Genomic DNA, 24,338 nt, shown 5'->3' with positions numbered 1-24,338 from the left:
CTCTTTCCTCCTCATTTGTCCCTTATTTTGGTCTGATCTGTATAGTTGTATATAAAATGCACTATTTATCCTTCAAAAAGTGTTTCCCAGTGCTAAACCTTTCATCTAATTTCTAAATTGCTGCATTTTTACATGTCAGAAGTCAGTATAAAGGAATAATACTGGTAAAAACAAGCACTTGTGGGTTTAACTAATTATTATTATTTTTGTATCATTCTCCTTTAAAGGGGCGTGGCAGTGGGTGTGTCCTATGCCTACATAGTTTTGCTAAGAGGTGTCCCTCGTTCCCATCTCAAAACATTGGGAGGTATGATGCATGCCTGAGCTAAGGGCAGATGGATTCCAGAAAGTAGATGCTAAGAGCCCTTTCACACTGGGGCGGTTTGCAGGCGCTATTGCGCTAATAATAGCGCCTACAAACCGACCCAAAAGTGCCGCTACTTTCATTCCAGTGTGAAAGCCCCGAGGGCTTTCACACTGGAGCGATGCGCTGGCAGGACGGTAAAAAAGTCCTGCCAGCAGCATCTTCGGATCGATGAAGGAGCGGAGTGTATACCGCTCCTTTACTGCTCCTGCCCATTGAAATCAATGGGACGGCGCGGCTATACCGCCGGCAAAGCGCCTCTGCAGGGGCACTTTGCGGTGGTATTTAACCCTTTCTCGGCCGCTAGCGGGGCGGTTTTATAATAATAGCAGCGTTTTACCGCCGATGCCGCCCCCGCCCCAGTGTGAAAGGGCTCTCAATGAATCATCTGCCCTCACTGAAGATGGTCACGATCAGAATTTCTAGGGGGGTGTTTTTCAAAGTGATTTCTCAGCGAAATAAAGCATAGAGACATGAATGGATGGGGGAGTTTGCTTTAACTATTAAAAATGAATTTTTCACTTCAGCTCTGGAAGGTCGACCCCCTTCATGACCAGGCCATTTTTTGCGATACGGCACTGCGTTACTTCAACTGACAACTGCACGGTCGTGCGACACTCTGCCCAAATTAAATTGATGTCCTTTTTTCCCACAAATAGAGCTTTTGTTTGGTGGTATTTGATCACCTCTGCGGTTTTTATTTTTTGCGCTATCAACAAAAAAAGAGCGACAATTTTGAAAAGAAAAAAAAATATTTTTTACTTTCTGCTTTAAAACATATCCAATAAAAAAATTTAAAAAATCCACTTTCTTCATCAATTTAGGCCAATATGTATTGTGCTACATATTTTTGTTAAAAAAAATCCCAAATAAGCGTATATTGATTGGTTTGCACAAAAGTTATGGTGTCTACAAACTATGGGATACTTTTATGGAATTTTTATTTATTATTTTTTTTATTTTACTAGTTATAATGGCAATCAGCAGCTTATAGCGGGATTGCGGCAGACAAATCGGACACTAAGTGACACTTTTCTGGGGAACCAGTGACACCAATACAGTGATCAGTGCTAAAAACATGCTCTGTCACTGTACTAATGATGCTGGGAGGTAAAGGGATTGTAAACCCTCAAGGTTTTTCACCTTAATGCATTGTATGCATTAAGGTGAAAAACCTCCTTTACTGTAGCAGCCCCCCAGTACCCCCGTTTTACTTATCTGAACCCTGTCTTTCCCACGCCGGGAAAGAGCACACCTGCTCCAGCCGGTGTCTGATGTCCTTATTGGATAGATTGATAGCAGCGCAGCCATTGGCTCCTGCTGCTGTCAATTAAATCCAATGACGCGGGGGGGGGGGGCGGGGCTGAGTCCTGCTGTCTGTGTCAATAGACACAGCAGCAGGACACGGGAGCGCGCCCGCAAGAGGAATTCTCGGACGGGGCACTCGAGAAGAGGAGGAGCCAGGAGCGCCGCTGAGGGACCCCAGAAGAGGAGGATCGGGGCCACTCTGTGCAAAACCAACTGCGCAGAGGAGGTAAGTATGACATTTACCATTAGATATCCTTTAAAGCGAAGTTCTGCCTGAAAAAAAAAAAATTAAAGTCAGCAGCTACAAATACTGCAGCTGCTGACTTTTAAAATAAGGACACTTACCTGTCCAGGGAGCCTGCGATGTCCTCACCTGAAGCCGACCTGTCCCTCGGCTCTTGATGGAGGCGCTGGCATCTCTAGTAAGGGAACCAGGAAGTGAAGCCTTGCGGCTTCACAGCCTGGTTCCCTACTGCGTATGCGCAAGTCTCGCTGTGCATTCTGAGTGGTCCCTGTCTTCTGGGACCTGTGTGTCTCCCAGAAGACAGCAGGGGGGATGGGGGAGGGGCCGGACATGGCGTAGATCGCCACAAATACTGCAGCGATCTTTCACTGGAAGTGGGAGCGAATACCTGTATTAGACAGATATCTGCTTCCCCCTGAAAGGTGCCAAATGTGACACCGGAGGGGGGAGGAATCCGGACAGCGTAATTTCCATTTCTGGGTGGAATTCCGCTTTAACATCAGGGGCGATCAAAGGGTTGAATGTGTTCCTAGGAGGTGATTACTGTGTGTGGGAAGGCAGAGATTCGTGTTCCTGCTTAGCAGAAACACAGGATCACTACCTCCCCTTCTCACAGAATGGCGATCAGCCTTGTATACATAGACAGACTGCTGTTCTGCTTCTCTCGGGAACGATCGCCAGGTCATGGTAGACATCGAGTCCACAGGACCCGTTGATTGGCTCTCGCTGGGTCCAATCACAGCAGGAGCGGGGCGGGTCGCCGGCGGCGTGAGTGCGCGCCCCACACCCGGAAGGGGCGATCACGTACAGGTACATGATTCTGCACAGGAGTGCCACCTTATATATATATACAGTATGCGGTTCGGCAAGCGGTTATATTGTGTTTTTGGTTTGTGATGTTCAGATGTGCTATACTTCCGCTTTAATTCTTAATTGCACCTCCACGCACCTAGAAAACGCATCTGCATTCACACCCGCCATAACGCATGGTACCGCAGTGCCATGGGTTTTGGTGCAGCGTGATTTTAAAATGTACTTCTTTTTTTTTTGCACATTTCACATGCATAGGGCTGGGCAGCCCATTAAAATGAACGAGTTGCCCTAAAGCAGACAGTATTCACGTCTCATTCCATCATATCCTAAAATAAAAGAGAATGATTCTTCATTTCAGGGCAGTGGGCGGGGCCATGCAAATCATTGCCACACCCCATTGGCCAGATACACATCCAGATGTGCAGGCGTGTAGTTCAAATATATTACAGTCCAATGTGCACACAGCATTAGCTGGTATGATAACAGCACAAACATTACGGACTTGTATTCCCCTTCTATTTACAGCGGGTTGACATTTGAAGCAGACACACAAAGACATGCTGCTGACAGTTCCTCAGGCGTCGTTTTACCGCCCTGCTCTTTATTGTGCGTGCCTTCCCTGTTCGCAGACTACAATACCCACAATGCATCAGCAGCCCCAGCCTGGCTTCCACCCATTGGGCGCTTATGAGACGGGTAGTCAGGCGGCAGCCAATCAAAGAAGTGCCGCGTGACTGACGGGCCTCGGAACGCTTCCATATATGGAAGACGTGTGTAGTACGTGCGGGAGCGCAATGTAGGGGGCATGGGGCTGGGTCCTGGTGACAAGCCTGACGTCATCGCCGGGCGACTCCATCAGGAAGAGAAGTGATCAGGGAGAAGTATGCTGAGGAGCATTACAGTGACAACCACCGGAACAGTGCGCCTCTATTCCTGGGTGTAAGGTAGGGGCTGTGTGTGTACGGGAGATTCCTGTGTGTCGTGTTATTGGGGGGGGGGGGGGGGTGATGGAGGACTCAGCCCCGGCAGAGCATTGCAGCTGTGCAGTACTGGGCTCCTTCCTCCACCTCTCCTGAAGGAGGTGCATTGCACAGCTGGACCTGTTTATGGGAGGTTTTCCTCACATCCTCAATTGATTTCCAGCTTGCATTGAAAACTGCAATACAGGGAATCTGTGCTGAGGCCAATTTGCAGGCTGCTTCTGGAAATGCCAGTTCCCTGGCTGCCCTATATATGCAAAGCAAGCTTCACTGATTTCTAAATCCCAGATCTGGAGATCTGACCTTACTTGCTTGTCGATAAAATTAGAGTGGACCAGGTAACTGGCATTTTCAGCAATGGCAGTGCCCATATTCCGCTCTATACAGGGAAAGAGGGGGTGCCGCTGTTGGGATTCTGCAGTTTTATTCATAGAAGGGCACACTTTATTCAGCCATCGCCTGTGTTTTAGTGGAAGGCTTTAGAACAGGGGTGTCAAACTGGCGCCCCTCCAGCTGTTATGGAACTACAATCCCCATCATGCCTCTGCCTGTGAGAGACCATGCTTGGAACTGTCAGCCTTGCAGTGCCTCATGGGACTTGTAGTTCAACAACATCTGGTGGGCCGTCAGTTTGAGAATCCTACTTTAGAAGAATCCCGGCCTCATGTTTGGTGCAGTGTTCATCACAATGGGGACGGATGGTAAGACAAAGATTGGCGCACAGAGAAAAAAGCACCAGTTTCCGTATGGGTACTTATTCGTGTTTTATTTGCCGAAAAGATAAATGTCATGCAACAATTCATTCATTTGTTACATGATAGTGGTGCACTGACTGCCCCATCACTATGGTATTTACACCATGGGTTTACCTTTTAGAACAGTATTAACTTAGACCTTTTGCAAGTGTGTGATTATTTTAGTACACGCTATCGAACATTAAGGCCACTTTCAGGAAGTGGGGTCTGATCAGGTCCACTTGTTAGGTTTTCTTTTTTTTGTTTTTTTTTTGTTTTTTTTTTTTTTTTGTTTTTTGTTTTTTGTTTTTTTTTTAGGTGCACCTTATTAGACCTTCCATTCACCCTGATGGACAGGCAGATCTAAACTGTTTACACCCGTCTACCTCAAATCTTATGCGGTCCGCTAAAAAAAAACGGAAGGGGATCCGTCCCCTTCTGTCTAGGCAGATTGGATCGGAGGAGAGTCGGGTGTAAACAGACAGCGGAGTCCATTTACACCCGGCCTCCCATAGAGCAGATTGGGCTCTGTCTGTGTCCGCTCTGCATAAACTGAGCAGACACGGATGTGTCATCCACACGCTCTGATCAGCAGGAGAGCAGCAAACAGAAAGGGGCCTGAGACATTTACATGCTCATCTGTTTACATTCATAACAGAAAGACGGGTTTAGCCGTATCAGATAAAGTGTAGTTGCCACATCCCTAATATGTAATTGAGAATAAGAGAAATCCCCCCCCCACTTCATTGTAGGCAACGTACACATGTATTATGCAAAAGATTGTATTTATTAACTAGAAAAGTTACAATTTCTGGGGAAATTGTGTGAAGTGTTCTTGCCTCCATCAGTAGTCTACAAGCATTATCAAGCCTCGCAGATGAAGGTATGACCACATGCATTTGGGGGGGTCTCAGCATCTTGACGTAGAATGGAGGTGAAGGTGTGCTATCAGTTTGATGATAATCAGTGTTTACATTCACTGTTTCCTAGCAACGCTCATGCCCTGTTTATGCTTCACAACCACTGCTCAATACACAGGATCATGATAGCTGTAATAACTGTGCAGTACTTCAAATGGTCGTATTTTAAATATTATAAATCCTACAGTGAAGAGCTTTATATTGTGAGAATCACAAGACCCAGACCTAGATTTTGATGCATAGTATGTCTCTGAAATATTAAAAATGAAGGCACAGTCGCAGTTTGGAAATTGCCCTTCAAATTTGAAGGGGCTAGAGTGTAGTTTCAATGAATGTCAATGGACGGTGTGAGTTGCAAACAAATGGTCATATTATGAAAACTATCAGGACTATGGCTTAGCTGTGGGCATGTTTAGTGGCAGCAGGGATAGCTGAGCGTTTTGCTATAAGATTTGTGTAGGTGGGCTTGCAATTGTGGGAGTGGCGGCAGTTTAGAAATCATGTCCTGTTTTTTCAGCTTTTGTCACCTCCCACTCTAGTTTTGAACATTTCCCCATTCATTCCTATGGGACCAATTTCGCCGCAAAAATGACGATATTTCGTGAACCATTTGGCGAAACGTTCCACAATGTAACAGCACACCAATCGGGAACAATCCGCATGTTTCGGTATATTACTTGTCTATGTAGTGTAAAAACCGTGGGAGGAGTTAGGGTGGTAAATTTGGCTATAATATATATGTGAGATAACAGTAAGTGGTCTTGCTATTCAAGAACACTTAAATATGTATTAAAATATTAAATTATTAAAAAACATCAAAGTTTCTACAGAAAATGTACACACACATAAAAAACAACAAAAACAAAAAACAACAAGTTGCATGAAAAATGTGACAACAAAATTGTACTCTCCGGTATATAGTAATCCCTGATACCCGACGCGTTTCTGGTTAAACACCTTCGTCAGGGGTATAGGATAGGAGTATGTATGGCCATAATTTGTTTTTACATGCAAAATGATTCCTTAGAGGAAGATTGGTGAAGCAGCTGTGCCTGTGTGGGTGCAGGTGGGCGCCAACCAAGAAGCACCAATCTTTGTTTGTTTTTTTTTTTTTTTTTTCATATCTACACGGGGAGACCTACCCATAGGACACAGGACGCCTTGGAGTCACTCACTGACCTGGAGCCTTTATTTAAAGCTCTGAGTAGCCTCTCATCCTTCATAGATCAATGAACATTGTTCAGTCATATTGCCAGAATTGACCCTTTGCTGTTCATCAGGCAAATATTAATATAGGGAGCACCTTGTTCCCATACCTCACTGCTTCTTGGTTGGCGCCCACCTACACCCCCACTGGCACAGCTGCTTCATCAATCTTCCTCTAAGGAATCGTTTTGCATGTAAAAACAAATTATGACCATACATGTGTACAATTTCTGTATAAACTTTGATATTTTTTAATAATTGATCATTTTTATGGTTGCATATTTAATAAATACAATCTTTTGCATAATACATGTGTATGTCTCCTACAAAGTCCCAATGAAGGGGGATTCCTCTTTTTCTCAATCTGTTTACATTCAGGCACAGTGCCTGTGTCTCAGGGTGACCGCACTCACATGCATACTTTGAAGTGACGACTTCCAGCGCCGGCCATTCAAGACAGCCGAACACCGGCACCTGAAAGAAGCCAGGCAAAAGATGCCGACAAGGGATCTTGCAGATGTCAAGCCGTTAAAACTGAGGTAAGTATTTTTTACTTAAGGCAGAACTTTACCCATAACAGCCTAATTCAAAAATAATGTTCTTTAGCAAAGCACATACACTCCACATTAATAATTATGCTACTAAAATTAGTGTGTGATGTAAATTGCCTCCAGCATTGCTCCTTTTTCTTCTTGCTGGTAGCTGCCATTTTGCTAAAGCCCAGAGCCCCTGAACAGCAGTAAATCATAAAGCGGACCTGAACCCATTGATTTAATGGTTTCAAAAAAGTTACATTCCTGGAATGTCAGGATTGATAACTGTCTTATTTGCTTGTGTCAGCAACCAAACTGTCAAACCATCAAATGGCTGGTGTCATAACTGACCACATGTGCAGCACCATGGCAGTGGCATGTCAAACAGAAACTTTGCTGTAAAGGTTCAATTCCGCTTTAAGGCTGTCAGCAGATACAAACCCGACACAGTGCTTAAAAATAGAAAGCAACTGAGCATGTGCAGAGTAGGGTGAGACCATGTATTACTAGATTTTAAAAAGTATAGGCACTTATTTTTATTGTTTTACATCGCTATATCTGCAAACGGGGCCGGCCTGAAGTGATCCAGCAGGACTTAGTTTTCTGACGAAAGTTCCACTTTAATTACACTTTAACCAGTTCAAATGACGGCGGGGCGGTGAGGCTCTCGTTCTGGGATGATGTCATATGACAGCGTCACAGAAAAGCCGCTCCCACGGGGGCGCGCAGCGCGGCGATCGCGGCCGCACTGTGTTGCTAGGACACGGCGCGACCCAGATCTCTGTAAAGAGCGCGTCCGCGGCTCTTTAATTATGTGATCGGCTGTGTCCGATCACAGCCAGTCACATGCAAACGCGGAGATGCTGGTAATCGGCGCTCCTCGCCTCACACTGACAGAGTGTGTGGCGAGGAGAGCCGATCAGCGGCATCTCCACGCAGGGGGACATCTACACATGTAATCAGGGCACTGATCATCAATGCCCTGATTACAATATAGTTCCAACAGTGCCAGCAATCAGTGCCCACAAGTGCCACCAATCAGTGCCCATTAGCGATGCCCCTCACTGCTGACGATCAGTGCCACCTAACCAGTGCTCATAAGTGTCACTTCATCAATGCCCACCAGTTCAGTCTATCAGTGCCGCCTTATCAGCGCACATCAGTGAAGGGGGGAAATTACTTAGTTACAAAATTTACTGACAAACTTTTTTTTTTTTCAAAATTTTTAAACTTTTATTTTTTTATATAAAAAAAAAAAAACTCAGCAGTGAATCAATACCACCAAAAGAAAGCTCTATTTGTGTGAAGAAAATGATAAAAAATGTGTTTGAGTACAGTGTAGTATGACCGCGCAATTGTCATTCAAAGTGCGGCAGCTGAAAAATGGCCTGGGCAGGAAGGGGGTGTAAGTGCCCTGTAGGCAAGTGGTTAAAGTGTAACTTTACCCATGACAACTTGGTAAAAATAATACTCTTTAGCAAGGAACATACATTCCACATTAAAGCAGTAGTAAATTGCCACTGAAACTGAATTTAAGTGGCCCCTGGTGCTGCCATGGATACCTAGCGCTGCAGCCTTCACCCGGTCACATCACTTCTGCACATGCATGTGGGATCCCTCAGCTCCAGCACAGGGCTCTGCGGCTGCATTCACACTACAGCATTTTGAATCGCGGGCATATTTGCCGCAGGTCTGCCCACGATTTGACAGCGCCGCAGTGTAAATGACTAAACGCAGGACTCGCATTCGAGATGCCATTCATTTGAATGACACATCAAATCGCTGTGCTGGTCTGCCGTGATTGTCGCACAATTAAACGTGCTGCAACCCACATCGCGGGACGCATGTTGCCCCCAAAGTAGCTCCTGAACTATTTTTGGGCGACATGCGTCCCGCGATGCAGGTTGCCGCAACTGCAGCATGTTTTATCGCGCGACAATCGCAGGAGACCCGCACTGCAATTTAAGGTGTCATTGAAATGAATAGCATTTAGATTGCGCGTCCCGCGTTTTGTCATTTACACCTTAGCGCTGTCAAATCGTGGGCAGATCTGCGACATATTTGCCCATGATTCAAAACGCTGTAGTGTGAATGCAGCCTGAAGGTACGGCACGGGTATGTTGTCCCTTCAGAGTGCCCGTGACGTCACCGGCATCATCGCTTGTGAATATCTCCTAAACTGTGCAATTTTAGGAGATATTCGCTGTACCTACAGGTAAGCCTTACCTGTAGGAACAAGTTCAAAAGTGGAGCTTACCTCCACTTTAATAATTGCGCTACCAAAATTAGTGTGTTCTGTAGAATGACTCCAGGATTTTTCTTCTTGCTGGAAGCCTCAGCAAAGCCTGTGAGCTGGGAGAGCCATTACAGGCGGGCACAGTGTTGGACCAAGGTAAGTAAAGGGGGTAATGAGGGGGCAATATTACTACATAAACATTATTTTTACCTCAATGCTCAGAATGCATTATTAGGCTTTACAACCACTGTAAAGTAGTTGTGAACATGCAATGTTAGACTTTATCAATACAGTTCTAAATATGTAGGCACGATAACTGCCTTTACTTAGTTTTAGAAAAGATCTTTCTAACCTTAGCAAGGTTAAAATGATTCTGCAATGTGACCATACATCTCTTCTCTTCTTTCTGATAGTGTGGGGGGGCGGGGTTACAGTACACTGTGCAGACAGAAGTGTGCCCGTATTTAATAGTCTGTTCAGCCTAAGGCAAGATGCAGGCTGCCCTTGAGCTGGGAAGCGTGTTCAAGCAGCAGGCTGTCATTGGTCAGAGGGTGTTGCGGCTAAACAAACTACCCAATACAGGCTTGCTGTGTGTCCTGTACCTCTGAATGGTCAGCCAAAGGATGAAAACTGACCATGCGAGCACAGATCAATTTATATGCTTCATGTGGTCAGTTTAGAACAAGGAAGAAAGGTGACTGGCAGGATCAATTGGGTACTGCAGATAGCAGAAATACATGAAAATGATAGAGACTGTGATTTATAAAACACACTTATGTGAACACTCTCATAGGGAAAAAAAATACTTGGGGTAATCTACACTTTAAGGGGAGTGGGAATGGGGTTATCTGTGAGATGCACTTTTAATTCTGTGGCGTTATAAATAATAATCATGTGATTTTATGTTCTGCTATTTCAAAACTTATGCAGAAGATGAAAGCAAGTGGTCACATGCTATGACATAAGCTGGTACAGTATGTGTGAACAGAGATTAGGTGCACAGCAACTTTACACCACAAATACACAGTAAGCATGACTGTTTGTTTACATTGTATACACACCCAAAGCTTGAGCAGGACTGCAAGACGCTACCTGCGTTCTGATATTCTCAGGAATGATGTGGGCCGATACAAAGCAAAACTCTTCTCTTATGGCTTATGTATGTAAGTGATCTATTGAGAGTTTTGTCTATTTAGTAATGGCTTTCAAAATGCTTTTTCTAACAGAAAATGCTAGTGTGGGCTTGCTGACAGTGCTGCATTTTGTTGAAGGTAAGGCCAGCTCCACAATGAGGTGGTTTTCAGGCATTTTGGCGCTGGAAAATAACGCCTGAAAACCGCCTCCCGTTCAATTCAGTGTGACTCTTCACACTGGGGCGGTGCGCTTGCAGGACGTTAGGAAAAGTCCTGCAAGCAGCATCTTTGGGGCGGTTTGGGAGCACTCCCAAAACGCCTTGCCCATTGAAATGCATGGGGAGCGCTTCCAATGCACCTGAAAAGCGCGTTGGAAAGTACCGCAGCACACTTTTAACCCCTTTGGCCGCTAGCGGCGGTTAAAAGCGCTCTGCTAGCGGCCAAAAAGAGCCGCAAAAACGAGCGGCGCTCGCCTGTTATCGCTAAAGCGCTGCAGTGACTGCTTTTCTGTGTCATTTAAAAGTAAAAGCTTTATATATATTTACACCTTAAGTGTTTTTAATAGGAGGCCATGGTTCTGCTTTTGAAAGTTCTAGTCCAAAAAAAAAGATACACATTAATACACCTCTGTACACTGCCCGAGACTTTAAAGGTGGACTTCGGCACAACTTGCATGCGACTTCTTTAACCACTTCAGACCCGGCAGGATTTGCTCCCTTCCTGACCAGGCCACTTTTTGCGATACGGCACTGCATCGTTTTAACTGACAATAGTGCAGTCGTGCAACATTGTACCCAAACAAAATGTATGTCCTTTTTTTTTCCCCACAAATAGAGCTTTCTTTTAGGGCTATTTGATCACCGCTGTGCTTTTTATTTTTTATGCTATGAACAAAAAGACAATTTAAAAAAAAAAAAAAACACTATTTTGTACTTTTTTCTGTAATAAATATCCAAAAAAACAAAAAACAAATTTCTTCATCAGTTTAGGCCGATATATATTCTTCTACATATTTTTAGTAAAAAAATGGCAATAAGCGTATATTGATTGGTTTGTGCAAAAGTTATAGCGCCTACAACATAGGGGATTGATTTGTTATTTTTATTATTATTTTTTTTTTGTGTTTAAATCTATCAGGACTGCGACATTGTGGCGGACAGATCGGACACTTTTGACACTATTTTGGGACCATTGACTTTTATACAGCAATCAGGTCTAAAAATAGCCACTGATTACAATGTCACTGGCAGGGAAGGGGTTAACTGTGTTCCCTAGGTATGTTCTAACTTCAGGGGGCATGGGACTGACTGGGGGAGGAGACCGATCGGTGTTCCTACCAAGTAGGAACACACGATCGGTCTCCTCTCCCCTGAGGAAACCGGGATTTGTGTGTTTACGCACACAAATACCTGTTCTGTCACAGATGTCACGCGCCTGCTATGACATCTTAAAGGAGCGACGTATAGCTACGGTGATTTGCGCAGCCTTGCCAACCTGCCGCAGTATAACTGCTAGCCGAACAGCCGCCGCAGTTAACAGACGTCAATGCAAGTCAGACCAAAAGTAGTGCCGGAAACTTTTTCAAAGTCAGAGGGACTCAAGTACTGTAGCACCAATTAGACCGGTTCCATTACACTGAATGGGGTCCGACTTTTGATGCGACAACTGTGCTCCAAAGTTGGAACGATTGTCGCATCGGTGTGGGAAAAAAAAGTCCCTGACCGGCTTAAAAAGCATAGATGTTAACGTGTCCCATAGAAAACCATGTAAATGAACTGTAGTGTGTTTCTGCAAAGAGCACCAAAAAACACATAGATGTGAACCAGGTCTAAGACGTTTAGTAACATTAAGGGGTTAAAGAAACTAAAATTGGCCCTTTTTATAGTGCAAATAATCACTACTATAAAGGCTTAACTTTTTTTTTTTTTACTGTAGAACTGTGAAAGTAGTAATTATTTTCATAATCGATTAGTTGGCCGATTTTATTGTTTCGATTAATCGGTTAATAACCTTAAAAAAAAAAGTGTGCCGTATAATTTTAGTTAATATGTAAAGTTTTAAAAAAAGGCAATTTATTCTTAAATATCTCTATGCAGTGGTAGATATAAATAACCAACTATATGGTTAGGGATAAAAATATCTAATCCACTCTGAGAATAACAGACAGAAGAGATATACTGTATATACTATTAGAGTAGAGATACTGTATAAACTGTTAGAAAGTGTAGATATACTGTACATACTATTAAAGGGTGAATCTGATAAATATTATCAGATTCAGAGATCAAATGTCTTCCTTCAAAAAAAAATTTCATTTTAAGAACGTTCGTTCGATTTTCTAATCGTTAGTGGAGTCAAATCGACGTTCATTTTCAACCACAGTGACAGGAAATTTTAGAAATAGAAAACTTCTTGGTCAAAGGAATTTTCAGACAGTGTATGTGGTTTTCGTTCAGAAATTACATTCTTTTTAAAAACAGAATGTTAAAAACAAGTGAAAATTTCAAACAACATTCTTTCATTCAGCGAATGTACAAAGATTTTTCGTCTGAATATTCTTGTCTGAAAATTGATCGGTGTGGCCAGCATAAGGCTCAGTACACACCTATGCAGTTTGCTTTTGATCTGTTTCTGCAGTGCTTTTTGCTTTGCTTGATTTTTCGCACGTGATTTTGCGGCGATTTGCGTTTTTGCATTTTTTTTTGGCCAGTTTGTTGTTGAGCAGATTAAAAAACACAATATGCTGCACAAAAGCATTTAAATGCTTTTCTGCAGCTTCTCCATTGAAGTATATTAAACCAAAAAAGCACCGTTTTTGCATTTAAAAAAAAAAAAAAAAAAAAAAAAAAAGTCCCTGACCCTTTCCAAATACGCAGTGGCTGAAAAAAGCATAGATGTGAACGTGTCCAATGAGAAACCATGTTAATGAACTGCCGTACGCTTCTGCAAAAAAGCACCAAAAAACACATAGATGTGAACCAGGTCTAAGACGTTTAGTAACATAATGGGGTTAAAAAAACTAAAATCAGCCCTTTTATAATACAAAAAAAAAAGCAGATAATCACTACTGTAAGGGGTTCATTTTTTTTTTTTACTGTAGAACTGTGAAAGTAACATCTACAGTAGCGATTATTTGCTCTTTTTGTACTATAAAGGGCTCATTATAGGTTTTTTTTAACCCCCATTATGTTACTGGCCGATTAATCGATTATGAAAATGGTAATCGATTAGTTGTTTCAGCCCTAATTGAACTCCTTATTCTCTAAATAAAAAACATACACTACTTGATGGCCCTGTAATCCTATTTCTCATTTAATTGTTCTTTACTGTGTTGTTTTTTCTGCCTCCTTGATGAGCTCCCAAACGTCTTTCCCTCACTTCTTGTTTGGTATGAGCAGTGCACATTAGTTGTGGTCATGTACAATGATCCATGCACACTACAAATCGTATGGACTATATCGGGAGTGAGCAAGAGAGGGTGAGTAGGTTCCTACATATAGTGGGACCACGGCGAGCAAATTTGGCCACCCTCTAACAGGACGTCGGGTCACAGCAGTGAAAAAATAGTTTAAACCAGTGTAGTGTCATTTTTAAAGCGGGGTTCCACCCAAATTTTGAACAATATCTGTATGTATTCTCTTCCTTGCCTAGATGCTGACATGCCATTTAAAAAAATTTAAATCACCGTAATTACCTTTTTAGTTTTCTATTCTTCTTTGCATTTCCTGGTTCTCCTCCCATGGGAGTAGGCGTGTTTCTAGCCTCTCCCAGACTCCTGGGAGCTAGTCTCAGGCTTCCCAGGATGCCACTGAGCATGTGCGGGAACGAGCGGTGAATGCTGGGAGCACAGCATTCACCACATCCAGGAAATAAATGCTTGTCCCTTTAAATTTGCCGCTGTGCCATTGCATCCGCGCGCGCCGGCCGGGAGCTCCATGAGTCGGGTCGTGGGTCCCGCGGACTCAATCGCTGTGGGGATACCCGCGATTGCCTCGCGGTGAGGAAGAACGGGGAGATGCTAATGTAAACAAGCATCTCCCCGTTCTGCCTAGTGACAGTGTCGCTGATCTCTGCTCCCTGTGATCGGGAGCAGAGATCAGTGACGTGTCACACGTAGCCACGCCCCCCTCACAGTTAGAAACACTCCCCAGGACATACTTAACCCCTACACTGCCCCCTAGTGGTTAACCCCTTCACTGCCAGTGTCATTTACACAGGAATCAGTGCATTTGTATAGCACTGATTGCTGTTTAAATGACAATGGTCCCAAAAAATGTGTAAAAAATGTCCGATGTGTCCGCCATAATGTCGCAGTCATGATAAAAATCGCTAATCGCCGCAATTACTAGTAAAAAAAAAATTATCAATAAAAATGCCATAAAAATATCCCCTATTTTGTAAACTCTATAACTTTTGCACAAACCAATCAATAAATGCCAGTTGCGATTTTCTTTTACCAAACATATGTAGAAGAATACATATCGGCCTAAACTAAGGAACAAAAATGTTTTTTTTATATTTTTTGGGGATATTTATTATAGCAAAAAGTAAAAAATGTGTTTTTTTTTTTTTTTTTCAAAATTGTCGCTATTTTGTTTATAGCGCAAAAAATCAAAACCACAGAGGTGATCAAATACCACCAAAAGAAAGCTCTATTTGTGGGAAAAAAAGGACGTCAATTTTGTTTGGGAGCCACGTCGCACGACCGCGCAATTGTCAGTTAAAGCGACGCAGTGCCAAATCGCAAAAAGTGCTCGTGTCAGGAAGGGGGGTAAATTCTTAAATAATAAATAAGTGTTAGCTGGAGTTCAGCTTTATTCATGTATGTAAAGTCCATCTGCTACCACCCTCTCCAGGGGTTAACAGTGCTGATGTTCAAGGGTGGCTATGTTGCTTCTCCAAAACTGGCGTGGAAAGCTCTGTGTAAACACTGTAAGACAGGAAGTGTTATTGGCTGGATTAATGGGTAAAAAAACAAAGGGGGGGGGGGGGGGTAGCCTAAAAAAACAAATGCAGCCACCACATCAAAGGGCAGATTTGTTTTTAGATTGAATACGCTTTAACATTTTACTGTAAGACTGTGGTTTCTTTAGTCAACTGCCTTCAAGAACTGGAAATGCCCTATTATGTATACCTCTAAATTGGTGACCTGAACTTTTGAGATAATTGAGTATGTATTTTTGATGTCTATTGATCTCCTTATCCCACTGTATGGAAGAATGTAGCCACTGGAGACATTGGAATGTAGTATGAATAGGGAAGTGCACCTGACCAACTACTGTGCGCTTTTCTTCCTAAGAAACAGAAGTGAAAGTGAAATGAAAAGGTCCGGGAGCTCATGAAGGACGTTACATGGAGGCAGAAAAACGCAGTAAGAAATGTTTTTATGAAAAATAGATTACAGGGCTATTAAGTAGTGCATGTGGTATGGATTAATTTAGCTTAATAAGAATCTGATTTAGTGTCCCTTTAGGCCTCATGCACTTGGGGTGTTAGAAAAAAATGAGCTGCAAAGCCACTACCAATGCCAGGAAAAAGCTGCTGTAAAAACGTCCTTTTAGTAGCTTTTTGCATTAGTGTAATGCTCGTTTAGCAGCGCTTCTCTGCCTCTATTCAAAATCAATGGTTCCCTATGGGGGCCCATTGATTTGAATAGAAGTTGCACCAGAAGTCAGATCATGATGATCCGACTTGCGGCACGGCTTTTGTGCTGAGGAGCTTGAAGGGGAACCTCTTACCAAAATAAAAAAAAACTGGCTTGGAGTCGGCCACCTAAATGCTTTCAAGATAGCTGTGGACCACTTCTGCATCATTGGCTCTTTCTGTAAATTTGCAGATTCTTTTTGTGTTCAATGTTGTATATGTGTGTATATAGTGGCTACAATTCTGATAATTGAGGGTGATTATATTTGCATGCTTCTTGTTGCCATTTGTACTTTGAAACACTTTAATAAAAATATATTGAAAGTGAAATATGTGACACAGCACGGCCTCCTCATGTATAGTGAATATGAGCCACAGAATTCAGTGTGTGGGAATCTTTGCAAAGTAACTTTAAGAACTTCAAGTTCATTCAGATATTTAGGCATAGGCTAAAAAAAATTAAAATACCATTATAAAATTAAATTAATATATGATTTCACATTTTGACCATAGAATCACTTTAAAAAAGCGCCTACATTTTCCATAATACCAAATATGTCATGGACATATGGGCTAAAATGGTCTTTCTAACGCTTTTCCACCTGTGTTATAGCCGAGAGATGGCTACAGCGCGGCTCTCCAGTTCTGGGAGGACGTCCTTTCCAGGACCATACCTCCCGTGCGCCCCTGGGGTGTGCATCAGGTACGCTCTGAGACCATAGTTTGCCTTGCTCTATGTCTGTGGTGAAGGGCCAATCGCAGCTGGTCACATGTAAACAGACTTGTCAGTTATCGGCATTTCTTTTCCTCACACGCTGTCCCTGTGTGAGAAAAGGAGAGCCAATAACCGGCAAGTCTGATAGGACACTGCAAGTACATTGTTTACACTAATAATCAGGGTACTGATATCGGTGCAGCCTTTTTTTTGTTAAATTTTTATAACCGGAACTAAAAACATTTATTTTATTACGTTTTTGGTCTCTTTTTTTTTTTTTTTTCCTTAGTTTAGCAAAAAATAAAAAAAACAGTGGTGATTAAACACCACCAAAAGAGCTCTATCTAAAAAAAAAAAAAAAAAAGATAAAAATTTCATATGGGTACAGTGTTGCATGGCCATGCTGAAAATTGACCTTGTCAGGAAGGGGGTGAAAGTGCCCAGCATTGAAGTGGTTAATTTACAATGCATTGTTGTGTCCTAATAACTCATAGGTTATACCACAAATGTATGATTGCTAATTGCAGATTCTGTAATGTCTGTAAACTTTACTTGTATCACAGTATGGCTACGGCAGGTATATAGAGGGGAACACCACTTATTTTGGAATTGGACTTACAGATCCAGAATTTGAACATTTTTACACTGCAGTGCTACAATTTACTATGAATTGAGCAAATTTTGTGTGTTTTTTTCCATGAAATGCAAGCACTTCTGCTTTCTGTTAGCTCATGTGCTTTATTCTGTGTATAGAAGTACAATGTGTAGTTTTTTTGCAGAACTGTTAGGCCTCATGCACACAGGATGCTAAAATAACATTATGAAACCGCCAGTATCTTTGCAGTGATTTTTTTTTTTAAACTTTTTTTTCAACGTTTTTGCAATAGCGTTTGATTTATTTTTTTATTTTTTACAGCTTAAAAACACCTATGCCATTTACAGCTCAAAAACGCCTAGGTGGGCATGAAGCCATAGACTAACATAGACAGGCCTTTTTAAGCTGCAAAAAACGCTCAAAAAAGCGACTGTAAATACGTCCGTGTGCATGAGGCCTAAAAATGCAACTAAAAGCAATTTTTCAACCCTTTATTTGTTCTGTTTACCATTATCATTGAAAGTAAAAATATCCAACATTTTTCAGTTGTCCCCAGAAAAATAAGGGGGAATCTTCCAATAGGGACACTAGTGCTGTTGACCTGGGGGTCCCTGAGGAATTCCCTTGATTTGCATTTGATTAATTTGATTTCCCTTGCACTTCCTGTTTTTAGCTATGAGACAGAAAGTGAAAGGAAATCTCTGCAATGGGACACAGATGGCAAAAAGGGTTATGACCCTCCCTTACTCTATTCAAAATGGCAGGGTGGGGGGGATAGAGAGAAACGATGACATTTTGCCTATAATTCTACTTTATTTATCGATCTCTTAAAGCGGTAGTAAAGTTTATACTGTTTTGTTTAAAAATGGGTCCCTAGCAGGTAAAAGTGATAGTAAAGCCTTGTGGTTTTATTTTTATTTATTTTTTATTACAAACATGTTATACTTTCCTGCTCTGTGCAGTGATTTTGCACAGAGAGGCCCCGATCCTCCTCTTCTCGGATCCCCTACTGGCACTCCTGGCTCCTCCTTCCCGTCGGGTGCCCCCACAGCAAGCATCTTGCTGTGAGGGCACCAAAGCAGGTATGCCCCAACCTGCAGCTCTGTGTTCATTCACACACGGAGCCATGGCTCGGCCCTGCCCCCTCCCTCTCCTGATTGGCTTACTGGCTGTGATTGACAGCAGCGGGAGCCAAAAGCCTACTGCTGCCAAAAGCCAATAAGGAGTGCAAGAGGGGGCTCGGGTAAGTATTAAGGGTAGGGTGGGGGGATGCTGCACACAGAACCTTGTGCCTTTTAAAACCACTTTAAGCCATAATGTACTAGTATTTATGTATGTATGCATGCATTCTAGTACATTATGACAGACTTGCCTACAAATGCAGCCCTCCAGCGCTCCGCTTTCTTTGTCCCCGGCAGCTTCCATCTTCACCTCCTTGATTGGCTGTGCCGGGGGTGACATGTGCACGGAAGTTGCATTGCAGTGGCACCCAAATCGGGCCATAAATGTGGTCTGAGCAGCGCATGTGCAGCTCAGATCACATTACTTGCTGACCGGCAGGGGGGAAGTTTATGACAGAAGAGACCTCTAGGGTCTTTTCTGTTATAAAAGCCCTCCCTGTCAGCGAGTTTTGTACTAACTGACTTTACTACCATACTACCACTTTAACTGTGATTTGAGTTGACTGTAACTGTTTGATTAACCATCAACTTGTTAAAATTAAGGAGAAGCTTTTGGTTTTTATTATTACAGGTACTTGTATAGCACTGTTAATTTATGCAGAGCCTTTCTTATATATTGTACATTCACATCAGTTCTTGTCCTCAAAGAGCTTACAATCCTTAAAGTGGAGTTCCACCCAAAAATGGAACTTCTGCTGATCGGATTCCTTGGGGGTCCCCCCCGGTGTCACATTTGGCACCTTTTCAGGGGGGAGCAGATGCCTATAATCCAGGTATTTGCTCCCACTTCCAGGTATAGACCCTCCAACCCCCCCCCCCCCCCGCTGTCTTCTGGGAAACACACAGGTCCCACTTTTTAGTGACTGTATATCCCATGGTACCTTGCTGCCAGCTAGCAGTGATTCCTTTACTGACTCCACCTCCTGAAACTCCTCCTCCCAGCACCTCTGTAGATCAGAAGGCAGGCTCTGTGACATGTGACACAGCAGTGCTACCCACAGGGCATAGTGACTACGTGTCACAGAAATCAAAGTAAATGTGTGGGGATCTTCACAATGTAAGTTTACAAACTTCAAGTTTGTTCAGATTAATAGAAGTAGGTTAGAAATAAAAATTCAGTGTGGGAATGAATATATCATTTTTGCATTTTATCATAGATGCACTTTAAATTATATAGTTGAATACTGTCTGTGATACTTTATTTGCACTAAGGCCTTATTCTCACTGGCACTCCTGTGTTTAATGTGATTGTAACCTGTGGGGAAGGAGAGCTGACAGGTCACGTGAGTGCCCAATAAGGTTACATGCATTTAGAAATGTCTTCAAGGTATAAAATAAATGCAGTTTTGACAGTGCCAGAGTAAATGAGGCCTTAGTTACATTTTCAGTACAAGCTTTCAGGGTATACCTCCTTCATCTAAGGTCCAAGCAGTCTGAAAGACAGTCTTTAGAAAAAAGAAAACAGGGTAATGAAAGTATGAAAGTTGGTCCAATAAGGAGTAGAGAAGTGAGCTATGGAATGGTCATAAAACGTCTTAATAGTGATTGAAGCCGGACTTGGATGGTTTGAATCTCGGCTGGTTCAGCAGTTCATGTGGGCAGGCTGGTTGTAGGCTGGTTGTACCCAAATCCATCCATTGATTGACTTGGGTATAACCAGCCTGTTGGCTATAGCCGCTGGCAGCAATCCTTGTCTTCTGCTGGGCGGTAAAGCTCCTCACCGGCAGAACAAAAAATCGATGGTGGAATAGAGCGTGTTTTTTTTTTTCCAAATATATTGGATTCATTTGACTGCACTGTTCAACTTATTGCAAGGTTTTGTTCTCCTGTTTTCAGCCCTGTAATCAGAATGACGTATCCTGCTGATTTTTTATGTCTGAAGTTGGGTGGTTGCTTGAAGGCCAGCATTGGGGATTGCTGGAAGATATCTTTCAGCATTTGATGCTCTATTATGATGGGACTCAGTCTTCCAACTATGGCCCTCCAGTTGTTCAGGAACTACAATTCCCATTATGCCCAGTCATGTCTGTGAATGTCAGAGTTTTACAATGCCTCATTGGATGTGTAGTTCCACAACAGTTGGAGGGCCGTAGTTTGAAGATTCCTGTGATAGGTGATCAAAGACCGGAAACCCATCTTCTCTCTCCTAGTGCTGAGTTGTTAGTGATTAATTGAGATCCTAAAGTTTGATGTGTTGCCTAGCTAACCAAACTTGGGGATTGGTAAGAAAAAAGAACAAGTTTTGGTTTTACAGAAAAAAAATCTTCTGGTTTGCGCAGACATTTTTGTTTTTGTACTTAAAGCAGTCTCCTTTTTTATTTTCTTTCATATCTTTGTTACGGCATAAAATGTAGATCTTTGCAGAAAAACCTCTAGCGGGAAAGTACATTAACAATTTAGGGCCATTTCACACCTACATTCTGCATATTTGGTGCTGTTTAATACTGTTTCCATAGGGATGTAGGTAACATGTAAAATATTCCGAAGATGCATTTAAAATGCACTCTTATGACGCTTAAATCACAGAGGTGCATATGGTCTTTACTCTGCCTAACTACACTTGAAATGGGGATTGCATTGTTTATTAGGTTGACAAATTGCACAATAACATGCAAAGTAAAACCTGTATGTGTAATAAGAAAATCCCCCCCCCCCCCCCCCCCCTCCGTGCTTGTAGCACAGAAACCTGGTTTTAAAGTTATTAACTTACGTTTTTAAGTGTATTTACACCAACTGATATTAAGAGCTCCAGGCTTTTATGAAAAAAATTAAGCCGGCAGCTACAAATACTGTAGCTGCTGACTTTTAATATTAGGACGCTTGCCTGTCCACAAATCCAGCGGTGACTTCACAGCAGCCGATTTTTTTTTTTTCAGTCTGCTCTCGGGTGCTGTCGTCACTTTTTTTTTTATTTTTTTTTTTTTTTTTTTTTTGCGGCTTCACAACTGGCTCCCTACTGCGCATGCGCAAATTGAACTTCCAGGTTACTTCCCCGCGGCGAGATCAGCCAGAAGTGGGTAGTGGGTACCTGTCAAAACCAGGTACCCGCTCCCCTGAAAGGTGCCAAATGTGGCAGTGAAGGGGGAGGAGGAGGCAGTAAGTGGAGATTCTCCTTTTTGGGTGGAGCTCCACTTTAAATTTGTGTGTGTGTGTGTGTGTGTGTGTGTGTGTGTGTGTGTGTGGGTTTTTTTTTTCTTCAGTAAATATAAAACTTTGCATAACAATATGGTGTCCTTTGGAGCCAGCAGAGAGTTCTAGTCCTCCTTTACACCTATTTGTTAGCTATTATTATTTTTTTTTTTTTTTTTTCAGCAGTGCAAAAAAAAAATACTGCAGAATTCAGTGGGTTACCACAGTAGTTGTGTATCCCTTTTCAAGTGGCTCTGTCTTGGATTGTATTTAGGAAACTTCAAAGAATATCTTGGAACCCAGCTTTCTTTTAGCTCGGTATGTTATCTGACTAGCACAGAAAGTGAAGGAAATTCAAATTTTAGGGCTGTCACCAGAAAAGTCTTTTCTTTTAATTTTTTTTTCTTTTTGTGTGGGGTGGAGGGAACCCTCCAGTGGGGATGCTTATTTCAGTGACCATGAAGGGAGTTGCTTCATCTTTTTGGGAGCTTTTCTTTTATTTCTTGTTCCATCTATGGGACATGAAGCGAATCTTCCCAGTGGCTTAATCCATCCCCCCGTACACTTTAAAGAAGTAATGAAGTTCTGTTTTTAGCTTTGCCCTAGCAGGGGTCGGCAACCCGTCGATTTCGGTCCACCTGTCGACTGCCTGCAGGTGACATGTGGACAGGTTCCTGTGCTGCCAACCCCTGCCTTCTAAGTGCTGGTCCTTGCCTTTCCTCCCAGCTGGCTCCGCCGTGCCACCCCATCCTGGTCTCTCCCTCCCATCTCCTCCGCCGCGCTTTCTATGTCCTGGTCTCTCTCTCTCCCTCCCCCTTCAGCCTCCTCCGCCGCTGTCATCAGTGAACAGCGGAGACCGGGAGGAAGCACAGCTCAGGACTGAGGACTGAGGGCAGGGGGAGGAGCTGACCAAATGAAGTTTAACCGATGGTGATTGGTTGCTAGGTCACAAGGTGGTCCTAAGCAATTAATCACCAGCTTGCTAATATGAAAATTGACTCTGTCGGCTCCTGCCCTCTGTCCAGAACTGTGCTGAACCCAGTCTCCACTGTAGAAAAAGGTAAGTCCCTGCTATGGGAGAGAAGGGGGCCAGAGGTTATTGCTAAGGAGGGGGGGGGGGGGGGAGAGCACACCTCTGTGTGGGAGGTGATGTGAAGGGGGCAGAGGACACTGTTATGGGCAGGGTCACCCTTATAGCAGTGTCCTTTACCACCCTTAACATCAACCCTTCACACGCCCTGAACTCTGCATTCTGAGCCTAATACACTCCTTAAGCCTGAATTCTGAGTGTAAAATGCACTCCTGATCCCCGCATTCTGAGCGCAACGCACTCCTGATCCCTGCACTCTTGTAATACTTATTTTATTTTAGCTTTTTGGGGGATGGACAGTGGAGATCTTTGACTTCATTATTGTTGTTCAAGTAGATCTCCATCTCTCGAAGGTTGCCTACCCCTGCCCTACAGGTAAGCTTTGTAAATAGTCCTACCTGTAGGTGCCTTAGAAACGGCTTAGACTTGCGCCATTTAGTAGATTTTAACATCGGCACCAGCTGAAAACATCACTGGCAAATTTGCAGTACTGTCTGCAGTCACAAAACACTCAGTGTGTTCAGTGAATATGGAGAGAGTACCGTTCCGCGATGGTGACGTTTGCAGCCCGCCTGGGAGAAAATGGGAGCAGTGACAGCTGAACGCTGGAGAGCTCTGCTTCAAAGGTAAGTCTGACGTAATTTGCTAGTATGTGGTGCATGCTACCACATTATGGCATAAAGCGGGGGGGACCATTTTAAAAAAAAAAGAAAAAAGAAAATTAATATACATCTATATCTCTCTAATATTATTTTTTTTTTTTTTTAATTGCATAAGTTTTATTTAAATAGGTTTTATGATTGTTGTCCTTAAGTAAGAAAAAATGTTTGCAGCTTGTACCTTCTCCTTTTTTTTACTTTTGTGATTACATCTAGCTCTAGAGGTTGTTCATGAAAACAATTCTGCAGAAAGTTCAGATAGAACATTTTGTTAATATTCTCTTATTTATTTTTTAGGTCTAAGTGTGAAGACTGAAAACTCGTACATAATGGTGAGTAAGCCAGCCTTTTGACATTCTCAGCCTACATAAAAACCTTTCTATAGTTTCCAGTTTCAGTGGCGCTCAGATTTCTGTAATTAAGAACACTGCCCTGCTTTTGTGTGCACTCCTCATTCATCTTGACTGGTACAGAAAGGTATTCCCCTATAGGTTAATTGTTCTTATTCAAGCCTTCATGTGTTGTGGGAAAGTGGTCACATACAGATGCCTTTTTTGTTTTGAGGTGTTCTACATTGTGTGACTGTTAGACCCATGTGCACCCTAAAATATCATGTAGTCTATTTGCATACAAATGGTGCATAGTTGTGTTCTGCTTTTTAAATGTGCTAAATGCTGCAGTTGTTAGTAGATGGTCACTGGTTTCTCAGTTTACACAGGAAGCAGAGTCCCCTTGGCCGGTCACCATCGAATTTGTCAAGGCAGATGTTGATTGGCCTGGATAATCTATGAAAGGTCTAACAATTATAGAACCAAGACCAAGGTGGCTAGTGATGGCCATACATATACCGAGGAT

At 42.8% G+C, this 24,338-nt stretch overlaps 1 protein-coding gene across 2 annotated transcripts in view; it reads left to right on the top strand.

Annotated features, from left to right (window-relative positions):
* The first annotated feature begins 3,491 nt into the window (after positions 1-3,491).
* Positions 3,492-24,338, top strand: part of MTMR4 (myotubularin related protein 4) — a 151,555-nt gene continuing 130,708 nt past the window's right edge. Inside the window, exons 1-3 of one of the 2 annotated variants that reach the window (XM_073616544.1) lie at positions 3,492-3,673; positions 15,771-15,842; positions 23,781-23,815. In XM_073616544.1, the coding sequence (XP_073472645.1) occupies positions 15,824-15,842; positions 23,781-23,815 (54 nt within the window). In that variant the 5' untranslated portion in view covers positions 3,492-3,673; positions 15,771-15,823. The remainder of the gene's footprint in view (positions 3,674-15,770; positions 15,843-23,780; positions 23,816-24,338) is intronic. The other variant, XM_073616546.1, reaches the window with a different exon arrangement.

This window comes from Aquarana catesbeiana, linkage group LG02 (assembly GCF_042186555.1).
Source record: "Aquarana catesbeiana isolate 2022-GZ linkage group LG02, ASM4218655v1, whole genome shotgun sequence".
NCBI lineage: Eukaryota > Metazoa > Chordata > Amphibia > Anura > Ranidae > Aquarana > Aquarana catesbeiana.
Note: the sequence above shows the minus strand (reverse complement) of the source record. Positions and strands in the feature narration are given on the sequence as shown.